The sequence below is a fragment of the Sceloporus occidentalis genome, unplaced genomic scaffold (genome assembly GCF_023333645.1).
Source record: "Sceloporus occidentalis isolate IW3139 unplaced genomic scaffold, rSceOcc1.0.p SCAF_50, whole genome shotgun sequence".
Lineage (NCBI taxonomy): Eukaryota > Metazoa > Chordata > Lepidosauria > Squamata > Phrynosomatidae > Sceloporus > Sceloporus occidentalis.
Window position 1 is genome coordinate 5,687,270 of NW_028317030.1, and position 12,191 is coordinate 5,699,460.

The window sequence follows — 12,191 nt, forward strand, 5'->3', positions numbered from 1 at the left end:
CGGTTATTCCCTGTTAGGATAATCTGAGATTATATTTCAGTGTGGGATTGACCAGGACATAATGAGGATTATTCTGAACATTAAAGAGAGAGGGAAGAGTGGACAGCAATAGAGTAGGTGAGGAGAGACAAGTAAGAAGGAGACAGATGGTCGGGGGCAATCAATTTAAAGTTTTTGGGGGGCAGTAGTTGAGAAAGGTTGACACTCAAAGGGAGCGGGTGGAAGGGATAAAGAGACAGACGGGGTGCAGATAATGAGTTAGAGGGAACAGATTCAATGTGAGTGTGAGTAAGACGCAGGTTTTTTTATTAAAAAGTTTTAAGAAGTTGTCCCAGCGTGATGGACGCGGATCTGAATGGACGCTACACCTTGGTGTCTCAAGAAAATCTGGAGAACTATCTGAAAGCCCTGAGTAAGATCCTGGAGCGGGTTAATTCTAGATGTATCCGAATTAGAGAGACGCAGACAGAGGAGAGAGTGGGTGACACGAGAGTTGGCGTAGTAGTTACAAAAAGGACAATGTAGCAAACTTGGGATTTGATGGTTGACACAACGTAACTGGACCAATCAGATGTTGGGGTGTCGTGGTGTCTTAGTTTGACGGACAGGACACAGTGACGTATTGGTGGACCCTGAAATGAATGGGTGAAGACAGATGACATGCTGGGTACGCGAGACTGACGGACAGGATGGCGGGACAGGACTTTAGACTGATGGATAAGGAGGTTGCGAAACGTGAGCCTTCCCGTGATATAACCCTCAGATCTCAATGTGGCTTTGAGGAAGATAGTTCTGCTCCTACGTCCCGAGAAGGAGTTTGTGGTCGACGGAAACCACATGATCATCCGAATGCTCAGCACCTTCCGCAACTACATCATGGACTTCACCCTGGGCGAGGAGTTTGAAGAGAATCTGGCTGTCATCGATGGACGGACCTGCAAGGTAAACACTACGCTAAGGGACGTGGAGCATGCGGCACCAAGAACCGATCCATCTGCGTATAGTGTATCCTGCTCCACGTCCCTGTCATCATCATCAAAATGCTTCTTGTTTTCTTATTATATATATTTTTTTCCGACAGACAACCGTTTTCTGGGAAGGTAACAAGCTAGTCTGTATTCAGCGGGGAGAGATACCAAATCGCGGCTGGAAACAGTGGCTGGAGGGCGATTTGCTCCATGTGGTGAGAGATTTACTAGTGTTAAGGTCCTCTCCCCCATTTACCTCCCTAAACCTTAACCACATCACAACTACAAACCTTCCCCAAATGACTGAATAATAGGAAGCTCTGTATGTAGGAAACGGCTTAATTTAACAATTTTATAACTAAAATCAGAACGAAAATTTGGCTTTTTGGCCTCAATCTAGGGTTTACTAAATGAACAGCACCTTCGATGGTGGAGGGGGTGGAACGTGTTTCCTTATTTTTTACCCTCAATATGTACCGTAATAGAATGAAGTTCATAACATTGGGGTTTTAATATATCATACCTTATTCGGTGGCCCCCATCCCCGTAGGTCACCTCGGTACCTCTCCCCTGCCCTATTCTCCAAGGAGAAATCCCATTGCCTTTTGGAGTCAAGAAGCAATTTTTCCCCTAATGGCAGAATTCCAAGTAGCCTAATTAGGGTTTTTTTTGCCTTGTTTTGGATCAAGAGTTGGAAGGTTAGGTAGAAGGGTTAAGCTTGATGGACCTTATGTATTACGTAACTATGGTTCTTATTCCTATCTTCATGCCGCATGACCTTTGATGGTCCTCCTGGTTTACGTCTCTTGTCACCTGTCCTGACGTTTTGGACACAACTGGGTTTATGTCTGGACTTCCCGTGGTTATACCGTTACTTTTCATTTGATCGCCATATTGTCTCTTTCTCCATGAGAGGTCCTTCTCCTATATCAGTCTCTACAGCTAGTGGGCGCTATTGTAGAGCAATCATTCCACCAACACCTTCTTCTGCCCCAAGTAGACCACACACGACATCTCCTCTCGATGTTCTCCAACCAGTTTCTGTTCTCTTTTTAAGTATCCAACTTATACCCCTTTCTTTCCTTCTTCTTGATATTCTCTCCCCAGGAGCTAACGGCCAGGGATGTGGTCAGCACACAAACCTTTCGTAAGGTGCCATAAGAAGAAGACCTCAACCTCATCATAACCACCGGTCCTTAGTGCTCAGCTCCGGGCACGTTTTCTGTGACTCTTGAAACTTCTCTTAACCAAAAAGCCTTTTCCTCGTCTCATCGTAATCAATAAATCTGAGCATCATGAAGCAAGACGCGGAACCGCTAACTACTACTTTACAAACTGCTCTACGTGCTGTGAAACGATTCATTTATATGACGTAAAAGGGAGATTGATCCAAAGAATTGATGTCAGGACTGATAAGTTAACTAAATAATAGAAGTGTTAATATTGAGCAATACCAGGAGTAATGGGGAGGAATTACATGCATAAGGAGGGGGTTATATGGAGGTTGTAGAATGGATTCATTATTATGTGATTTTAGAGAGGGGTTATATGACCCAATCAACGGTGTTACAGAAAGGGGTTAAGTGGATCTATAGGCGATGTTATATTCAGGAGCATTATAGAATAACAGGAAATGTAAGCGGGTGCTTAAATGCCGGTGCACATGGGGTTAATAGAAAGGGGTATGTGGGGCAGTAGGAGGAGAGAGGGCAATAGCAGGTGTTAGAGTTAGGGTTGTATGGAGCTAAGGAAGGTGTAAGAGGGATGGCACCTATGGATCTATAGGAAGCAGCATATTGAACATATAGAATAATAGGAACAATAATGGGGGTTGGTAGAATGCCCTGGCAGAGGGCAGAAATAGAAGAAATAATGTGGAAAAATAGGGGAGATGAATCATTTTTTATGTTCTCGCAGTGAATTACGACACAAAATCACAGGAATTAAAATCTTTACTGTGCCAATAATACCTGGACTTTATTTTTTCCTTTAACAAGCAAGAAAACCGCGAGGAAACACCTGAAAAAGGTGCAGGATTAACACGTTAAAGTCATTAATAAGTTAAAATTATTTTTTAGGTCATAAAATTGCAGCTAAAGAAGAATCCCATATAAAAACATATGAAAAATATACACCAATAAATAAAATAGTCATTAATATAGTGGATGCTGGGGTGGGGGTGGGGGGGGAATTTATCTGCAGACCTGGAGCCGCCACCGCTGTCAGTCATGTGATATTTTGGGTGACTTTCCCGTCTCAAACACCACACTGAGCTGATGCTTTATGGCGATGCTAATGAAGTCCCTTCCTCCATAGACTTTCATTAGTCAGAGTGTCCAGCTGGGTGATTAAGACTGAGCCATTCTATTGTTTCCCACAGGCAGTATGATAAGGAGTCGGGGTGTTCGTCTAGTAGATTGGGGATCAGATAACAGAGGGAGAACTCATACAAACGGCTGATATGCAGCTGCCTGAAAACATTTCTTTCTGTAAAAACATGAAAAAAAGGTTTAAAATTACTAAAAAAGAAATGAGGATATTTTTGAAACCTCTTTTTTATTTTGATTTAGTAGAAATGTTTGGGTGGTAGTAGGTGCGTGTCACGTGTAGACAGCAGAGGGCAGCATGGCACAGGCAGATAGACGGGCAGTTGATTGAATCCCACCTCTCCTCCATTTATTCCTCCCCGTCTCCGGTCATCGTACTTTCACATTCTATTATCGCTCAGAGGTGGAAGCTGAAGCATGTGAGTAAAACCCATTAGAGGAATTTCTTGCACGGCATGGGATGTAGAAGTTTACTGGAAATCTGATATCGTCTTCTTATAGGGTTCAGGATAAAAATGTGACATAAGTTTGAAAAGTGGTCTTATCACCATAGCAACGATTGGAATAGCCATGAACATTCCATTGATTGCTAAGGCGATTTTTTTTTAGACTTTGCATCAGAATCACTTTCCTATTTATAACCCTATAGACTCAAAGCGGCTGGGGGAGGCATGTGGTGTTTAATCATACATAGGTGGGGGCGCTATATTATTATTCTCTTCTCCGAGCTCCGAGAGGCGCTTGGGATCTATTTGTGATAATCTCCTGGCGCGGGGTAGCCGGAGTCCTGATGTTCCCATGTATGCTTATGTCGTAATGTCTCGCTGTGAGTAACCCATCTGTGATGAGAAGCTCTATAGAATGGGTGGTTTTGGGGTTTAGGGACCTAAAAACTGTATAAAAAAGGGCCAGCTCTATGTATTCAGGGGCCCTAAGCAAAAAATATTTGGAAGTTGGCCCTAAGCATCTACTCTATGATAGTCTTACCTCTGTAACCACCGCACAGCCGCCATAGTGTGTACCCGGCACCGCACAGCCGCCATAGTGTGTACCCGGCACCGCACAGCCGCCATAGTGTGTACCCGGCACCGCACAGCCGCCATAGTGTGTACCCGGCACCGCACAGCCGCCATAGTGTGTACCCGGCACCGCACAGCCGCCATAGTGTGTACCCGGCACCGCACAGCCGCCATAGTGTGTACCCGGCACCGCACAGCCGCCATAGTGTGTACCCGGCACCGCACAGCCGCCATAGTGTGTACCCGGCACCGACATCCTCCTGGTAACTCTCGCTCTACCTGGAGCATCCTCTTGGGTGGGAGCTGATGGAGGGGCAGCTTAGGGAAGGCCTAGAGCAGCTGCAAGCTTAAATGCCCCACTGCATTAGGGTCACAAGACTGCAGTCAAGTCCTGTAGATCATCGAGTAACCATACCAGGGCCTTCATCAATCTCGGTTCTCTTCTGCAGGTATCTCTGGCTGCTCCTGCTCTTCGGAACAGCGATCTGCTCCCCGAATCAGACACCGCTTTATGGGGTCATCACTTCCCCCAATTACCCCGACTCCTACCCCAACAACAACCAAACCTACTGGGACATCGCTGTTCCCGAGGGCTACCATATCTCACTCAACTTCTTGGTGTTTGACATCGAACCCTCTGAGAATTGTAATTATGATTTTGTTAAGGTACGGAAAACACAATTGTGTGACAATTGTGCATCATACCGCGTGAAATGGAGCCGCATAATCTATATAATATACCCGTATAATATGTGTAGAACTTGGCCACCAGCTGTGAGATACATCATTAAAAAAGAGGATACAGCGTATCACCAACCTATAAACAGGTCGATACAGTTTTATATACAAATCTTTTTTATCTAATTTTTTTATTAATTTAAATGTTAAATTTAATCACTGCATTAATATTTCTGACAAGTGTTTCGGTAATTGATAAATATTTAAATAAATGTAAATTTGTACTATCAGTGTTTGGTCCATTGGAATAATTTACAATTATTGTTTAAGGTTCTCAATTAATTTTAATTCCATTAAATTTTATGTTTATTTTATTACATCCTTATTTTCCAAGTCTAATTGCTAATAAATAATAGGTAGTTTTTAATCATTTAAGAATTTTTTTTCTGTAACAGGGATATTATTATTATTAGGAAATCTTTTCCACTGGTGTTTTAGCGAATTATATATTTATATATGTATTTTACAAAAAAATATCCTTAAAATAGCATGTAGTTAAGTGCTATTTCAGCCCATATAAGTGATAAAATGTTAAATATTTTCGACATAAAGCCAACCGTTTATGGATCATAAAGCCACTATATTGTGTAATATCATGACACTTCGTTTCCCTTAATTCTTTGTTTTGAGGTCTTTGCCGATAATGAAGAGTTGGGGTGGTTCTGTGGTTCCGTAAGGTCGAGACGCCATCCTGGTCACCGCCATTTTGTGTCCCAGGGGGATCGGATGAGAGTTGAATTTCAATCAGATTTCTCCAACGAAGAGGATGGCGCCGTCATCCATTACAAAGGTTTCCAAGCCTACTACCAGGCTCTAGGTAAATCCTGACCTCCGGGGCCTGAGGCCACCTTACAAGGTACTAGGTAATTCTCCAGGATTCCACACTACCCAGGCACGTTCTGTTTTTCTGCCCCCATGACCTAAATCCAGCCAATCCTATTTTCCGGCACCCTTACCTGCTGTCTTCTATGCTTGCTGTCTAATTACTAAGAAGTCCGCCATCTTCTACTGACCAGAGCTACTGGCCAACCACAAGAGGACATTTCCCACATTGTATCTCCAAAATGAACATTATATGGTTCGACAACAATGACTGTAGTCTAGGAACTTCTTATTTATGTATAACCGTCATATCATTATAATTAATCTCTATTTTTTATTCTTTGCTTTGTGACCGGCTTCCATTCCAACCAACCTCAGACAGGAATGAGTGTGTAAACCCGGGCAATAGCGTCACGTGGACCCCGCCGTGCCAGCACACTTGTCACAATTACATTGGGGGGTATTTCTGTTCTTGCTTCCGGGGATACCAGCTGCAAAGTGACGGGAAGACGTGCAAAGGTGAGATCCATCCACCCCTTACTCATACCGTTCCTTTCTCATCATCCCTTCATCATGGTCTCACTCCTCTTTATTGTCATCATCACTCAGCTTCTAATCTTATCCATCGTATTTCATTTTCTCCCTGTGTTCCAGCGGAGTGTAGCCGAGAGGTCTTCACCGAGGAAACGGGATATATCTTCAGCCCGGGATACCCCAAGCCGTATCCCCCTGACTTAAACTGCAACTACAGTATTCGCCTGGAGAAAGGTCTACTTATCTCCCTCAGCTTCCAGGGCGTCTTTGAGATCGATGACCATCCAAAGGCCCTCTGTCCCTATGACACTCTGAAGGTAACGTTCTTTGGTCAACCGGCCAAACCTCTGTGATTTTAGTTTACATATCCCATGGCCATCCATCTTGTCCCAGAGAGTCGGTCTCCATATTGCGTTGTGTCTTCGTGGTTCTCCTCTTCTTGTAATTATCCTTTTATATTTCTTTTCCCCCCGGTGCCAGGTCTTTGCAGACGGGAAGACCCTAAAAACATTTTGCGGCCGTCAATCCCCGGGATCTCTGAAAACAAGGAGTAACAGTGTGGACGTCGTGTTTGAAACGGATGACTCTGGAGAGAGCAAAGGATGGAAGCTCTGGTACTCCTCCGAGGGTTAGTAGACCCTGGCCTACAGTGCGCTCTTATTTAAATATCTTTAAATATCATTCGCTAAGGCGTTTTTATTTTGTCCGACTGGCTCTTTCGTTGTGTCAACATGTTCAGAGTTCACCTCCGGCTGCGTTCACATGTTTATCTCTGTTTTTGGTTCTTGGCAGCTATCCAGTGCCCGATTCCTGTCCCACTGGATGAATTCACCATTATTAGCCCCATGCAGAAGGAGTATCGGATGCGAGACTACATCGTAGTGACCTGCCAGACAGGATACAAACTCATGGAGGTGCGTATCAGAAAGAGACTGCTCTTGAAATGTAAGAGAAACTCACCTAATAATTAGACTTGTGCATTCGTCTTCGGGCGAACATGGAAACGGTGGTTTTCGTGTTCGTTCCGAAGACACGCCGAAGAGAAGACGGCGGCGGTAAAACGTAGGCGAAGACGAAGACACACACCACGAAGATCTTCGTGATTGTCTTCGTCTTCGTCTACCATCCCCCCCCCCTCTTCTAACTTACCTTGTCTTCGCGGCTTCGCGGCAGTTCCCGGAAGTGGAAATCCGCAGGTTCGTCGTCAGGGGTTACAGGGCAGTGCGAATGAGCTTATTGGTCGCCTACAGGGACCTCCTCTGGCATCAACCAATTGGTTGATGCCAGAGGAAGACCCTGCAGGTGACCAATAGGCTCACTCGCACGGTCTTTGTAACCCCTGACAGCGAACCTATGGATTTCCGCTCCCGTTAACCCCTTCGATGGGGGTTAACGGGAGCGGAAATCCATAGCTTAAAGGGCCGTGCAAGCGACCAATAGGCTCACTTGCACGGCCCCTTAACCCTTTAAAAAACAAAGTTAACTCCTAACTAATTGAACAGGGAGGGAGACCAGTGGGATCTGCCGGGTAAGTTGCAGCATTGAGGTTTTAAAACCTGCAGAAGCCACTGGTCTCCCTCCCTGTTCAATTAGTTAAAGACCAGTGGCATCTGCAGGGCAAGTTGCAGCATTGGGGTTTTAAAACCTCAATGCTGCAACTTACCCTGCCGATGCCACTGGTCTCCCTCCCTGTTCCATTAGTTACATGTCCATACGAGCGACTTTATTGTTCGCTCGTACGGACATTTAATTAATTGAACAGGGAGGGAGACCAGTGGGATCTGCCGGGTAAGTTTGCAGCATTGGGGTTTTAAAAGTCTGCACGAGCGACCAACAGAGTGGCTCGTGCAGACTTTTAAAACCCCAATGCTGCAACTTACCCGGCACATCCCACTGGTCTCCCTGTTCTATCAGTTAATAAATGATAGAACAGGGAGACCAGCGGGATCTGCCGGACAATTACGGCACCAGGAGTTTAACAGTCTGTACGAGCGACCCTATTGGTCGCCAGCAGGGGGCTCGTCTGCCATCAACCAATGGCAGACGAGCCCCCTGCTGACGACCAATAGAGTTGCTCATACGGACATTTAAACTCCTGGCGCCAGAGCGGCTTTAACCCCGTTTTAACCCCTTAACCAGGGCAAACGAAGAAAACCCGAACACGAAGAATGTCCGCGAATATTCGCCCGAAGAGAAGACGGGACCAGGCGAATATTCACAGAATACGAAGTGTTTTTTTTTGCCGAAGACGAGCACGAAGACGAACACGAAGAGCCCCCTGGTGCCCAAGTCTACTAATAATATAAAGGGACAATATATTGGTCGGTGTCCAACAAATGTCCTCTCGCTCCCAAATCCTGTGATACCTTTTAGCGGACCACCATACAGCCCCAAAAAGTTACTCTCTGTGCAATAGGTCATCGAAAGGTATCACACAGCTGTTTGGAGTGTTTTCTCTGGGACCATATGGCAATATCCAATCATATCCATTCATATACTCGTTAGGTCACCCGCTATCATTCTTTTTCTTCTAGGGTGACGTGGAGCAGCGTGGATTCACATCGCTTTGCCAGAGAGATGGCACCTGGCATCGAGCTATCCCACGCTGCGAAAGTAAGACTCTAAACCCCTATGGAATATACGAGGTGGGGCAAACAGAAAGCATTCTGGGATATTTCATCCCTTCTCCGTTTATTGATAAAGGGGTATATGCATTTACTATCCATAGCAGAGAGATTCATAGCTATTGTGTGGGGCTTCTGCGATATAAATAAATACCCTCACCTATCCGGTGTTACCCCATCCGCCCACATGAGACAGTAACAGAGATTCCCTGATTTCTTTCAGTTGTGAAATGTAAGGAGCCGGAAATTCTCATCAATGGAGAACTGACCTACCTGACCGCCCCGGGGAGCCTGACCTACCTTTCAGTCATCACCTATACCTGCAATGCCCCGTTCTACAGCATGGTGACGGCCACAGGCAGTGGTATATACAGCGCTCTCTCCCTCTCTCTCTCTCTCTCTCTCTCTCTCTCTCTCTCTCTCTCTACACTACTGTTCAAAAGTCTGGGGTCACTCAGCAGTTTTCCTGGAAAACAAGGAACTTTTTGGCTGTAACATAATTAGAAAAGTGTTTTCTAACCTTCAATTAGCCTTTTATACTTGGATCAGCGAACACAACGGGCCATTGGGACACAGGAGTGATGGGAGTGATAAAGGGCCATTGGAACACAGGAGTGATGGGAGTGATAAAGGGCCATTGGGACACAGGAGTGATGGGAGTGATAAAGGGCCATTGGAACACAGGAGTGATGGGAGTGATAAAGGGCCATTGGAACACAGGAGTGATGGGAGTGATAAAGGGCCATTGGAACGCAGGAGTGATGGGAGTGATAAAGGACCGTGGGAACACAGGAGTGATGGGAGTGATAAAGGGCCGTTGGAGCACAGGAGTGATGGGAGTGATAAAGGGCCATTGGAACGCAGGAGTGATGGGAGTGATAAAGGGCCATTGGAACACAGGAGTGATGGGAGTGATAAAGGGCCATTGGAACACAGGAGTGATGGGAGTGATAAAGGGCCATTGGAACACAGGAGTGATGGGAGTGATAAAGGGCCATTGGATCACAGGAGTGATGGGAGTGATAAAGGGCCATTGGAACACAGGAGTGATGGGAGTGATAAAGGGCCTCTGTACGCCTATAAAGAGTTTCCATAAAAAATCAGCCGTTTCCAGCTACAATAGTCATTTACAACATTAACCCCATCTGCGCTGGATTTCTGATCCATTTCATGTTATTTTAATGAACAAAATGTGCTTTTCTTTCAAAAACAAGGAAACTTCTAAGTGACCCCGAACCTTTGGACTGTTGTGCAGGTGGGAGTTATGCACACGGAGGCAAATGATAAACGTGTAATAGGCCGATCCTCTAACAGGGGCTACAAATTCATACCAGAAACGTACATTTTGTAACCAGACTGTCAGGGGTCACAGGACTGCGTTTCAGGAAGGATTAACCTGATTGGCCCTCACTCCCAAAACAATGGCGACCCGGTGGGATTTTTAATGTTACTTTTGACACAAAGTAGCAAAAATTGATTGAATAGAATGAGGAAGTAACGTTTCTTTTCTATAGTAACACAAATGCCATTTTTTACAATCATTGAACTATATGCAAATAGGGAACTGAATGGCCTGTTCTGCTGGGAGGCTGGTCCATTTATCTACCACCCTACTATGTTACTGTGTATATATATATTACCTTATCCCTCTCAAACTTCCCTGTTATTTCCCGTGAGGGGTGCAGGAAACATTAGTAACACGGACTGTTCTACTTTCAGCAAAGTTCACGTGTTCGGCACAACGTGTGTGGAAGGATGAAAATGGGGGTGCGCAACTTCCACGGTGCATCCCAGGTGAGTGTGGGGTACAGCAGTCAGGGGGGTACAGCAGTGAGGTTAGGGTACAGCAGTCTGAGGGGGTACAGCAGTCAGTGGGGGTACAGCAGTCTGAGGGGGTACAGCAGGGATGTGTGGGTGTACAGTAGTCCGAGGGGGTACAGCAGTCCGTGTGGGGGTACAGCAGTCCGAGGGGGTACAGCAGTCCGTGTGGGGTTACAGCAGTGGGAACATCCCCAGAATGTTATGCCTGGGGAAAGAGGTTCTGGGCACATGTGCTTGGTAAATAGGTATAAGAGGGCAAACCTCACAAACTCAGTGTTAATAATATTATATAATAATATTTCTGGGGCGCGAATAACGGAACGCCGTTACTTTCAGTGTGCGGCCAGCCGTGGGACCCCGTGAACAGTAACGTTTCCAGAGGCCGCATCATTTCCGGCAAACCGGCTAGAATCGGGAACTTTCCGTGGCAGATCCTTCTGACAAAATATGGCCGCTCCGGGGCGGCACTCATCGGGGAGCACTGGGTACTGACTGCCGCGCATGTTCTCAGGGACAGGTATTCGAACGCTCCTGCTGAGGACGACCCTTCCAGCGTCAAGGTCTACATGGGTGGAGTTGACGTGGACGAAATAATTAAACTGGGTTATCACGAGGTCGAGGGGTACCACGTGCACCCCGACTACAACCCCAAAAACTTCGACAATGACATTGCTCTGGTGCGACTGCGCTACCCTGTGGTCATGAACCAGAACGTGGCCCCCATCTGTCTACCAGAACCGGGCAAGGATTTCATCTACGCGGACTCCAGGAAGGGCTACGTGAGCGGGTACGGCGAGACCGAAAACCAAACCATCTCCACCAACCTACGTTATGTGGCTGTGCCGATGGTGGGAAGGCACAGGTGCCAGACGTACTTGGACAAGCACAAGAAGGCAAATCCCGACAATGTCTTCACGGAGAACATGTTCTGTGCCGGGTACCCGGAAGGTGGGGATTCGTGTCAAGGGGACAGCGGAGGGGCACACGTGGCGCAGGACCAAAAGGGCACCTGGGTGGCCGCGGGGATCGTCTCGTGGGGGATCGGCTGCGGCCACGGCTTTGGGTTCTACACCAAAGTCAGTAACTACATCGACTGGATTCTTGGTTACACGGGCAAGTAATGGCAACGGAGAGGCAGAATCACAATAGCCTTATCGGGGGGGGGGGGCAAATACCACTCAGACTACCCCAGCTCTGCCATTATTATGTCTTGGTTTATGATGTCATTGAAAACAATAACACTAAATCAACTACCGTAATTGGGCTTTCAGCAGACGAGCCCCTGGGGTTTGATGGGGGCGCTGGGAACCTACCCCTTTTTTCCCCAGAATATTAAAG

At 46.3% G+C, this 12,191-nt stretch overlaps 2 protein-coding genes across 2 annotated transcripts; both read left to right on the forward strand.

Annotated features, from left to right (window-relative positions):
- Nucleotides 1–339: 339 nt before the first annotated feature.
- LOC149288749 (retinol-binding protein 5-like) lies at nucleotides 340–2,129 on the forward strand. The gene is made up of 4 exons (XM_089491445.1): nucleotides 340–412; nucleotides 764–942; nucleotides 1,082–1,183; nucleotides 2,076–2,129. Exons 1-4 carry the CDS (start codon nucleotides 340–342, stop codon nucleotides 2,127–2,129), a joined length of 408 nt encoding a protein of 135 aa, XP_089347571.1.
- Nucleotides 2,130–4,111: 1,982 nt separating this feature from the next.
- On the forward strand, nucleotides 4,112–11,974 carry LOC149288750 (complement C1r-A subcomponent-like). Its single transcript, XM_089491447.1, has 12 exons — nucleotides 4,112–4,121; nucleotides 4,302–4,577; nucleotides 4,796–4,980; nucleotides 5,683–5,869; nucleotides 6,253–6,393; nucleotides 6,529–6,725; nucleotides 6,889–7,036; nucleotides 7,201–7,322; nucleotides 8,943–9,021; nucleotides 9,256–9,396; nucleotides 10,752–10,826; nucleotides 11,190–11,974. Exons 1-12 carry the CDS (start codon nucleotides 4,112–4,114, stop codon nucleotides 11,972–11,974), a joined length of 2,346 nt encoding a protein of 781 aa, XP_089347573.1.
- Nucleotides 11,975–12,191: the final 217 nt, after the last annotated feature.

Coding starts and splice junctions, on each gene's coding strand:
- LOC149288749 (XM_089491445.1), top strand. CDS start 340: ATGGACGCGGATCTGAATGGACGCTACACCTTGGTGTCTCAAGAAAAT. Junction 943..1,081: donor TCGATGGACGGACCTGCAAG/GTAAACACTACG, acceptor TTTTTCCGACAG/ACAACCGTTTTCTGGGAAGG. Junction 1,184..2,075: donor AGGGCGATTTGCTCCATGTG/GTGAGAGATTTA, acceptor TTCTCTCCCCAG/GAGCTAACGGCCAGGGATGT.
- LOC149288750 (XM_089491447.1), top strand. Junction 4,578..4,795: donor CCGGCACCGACATCCTCCTG/GTAACTCTCGCT, acceptor TCTTCGGAACAG/CGATCTGCTCCCCGAATCAG. Junction 9,397..10,751: donor GGTGACGGCCACAGGCAGTG/GTATATACAGCG, acceptor TTCTACTTTCAG/CAAAGTTCACGTGTTCGGCA.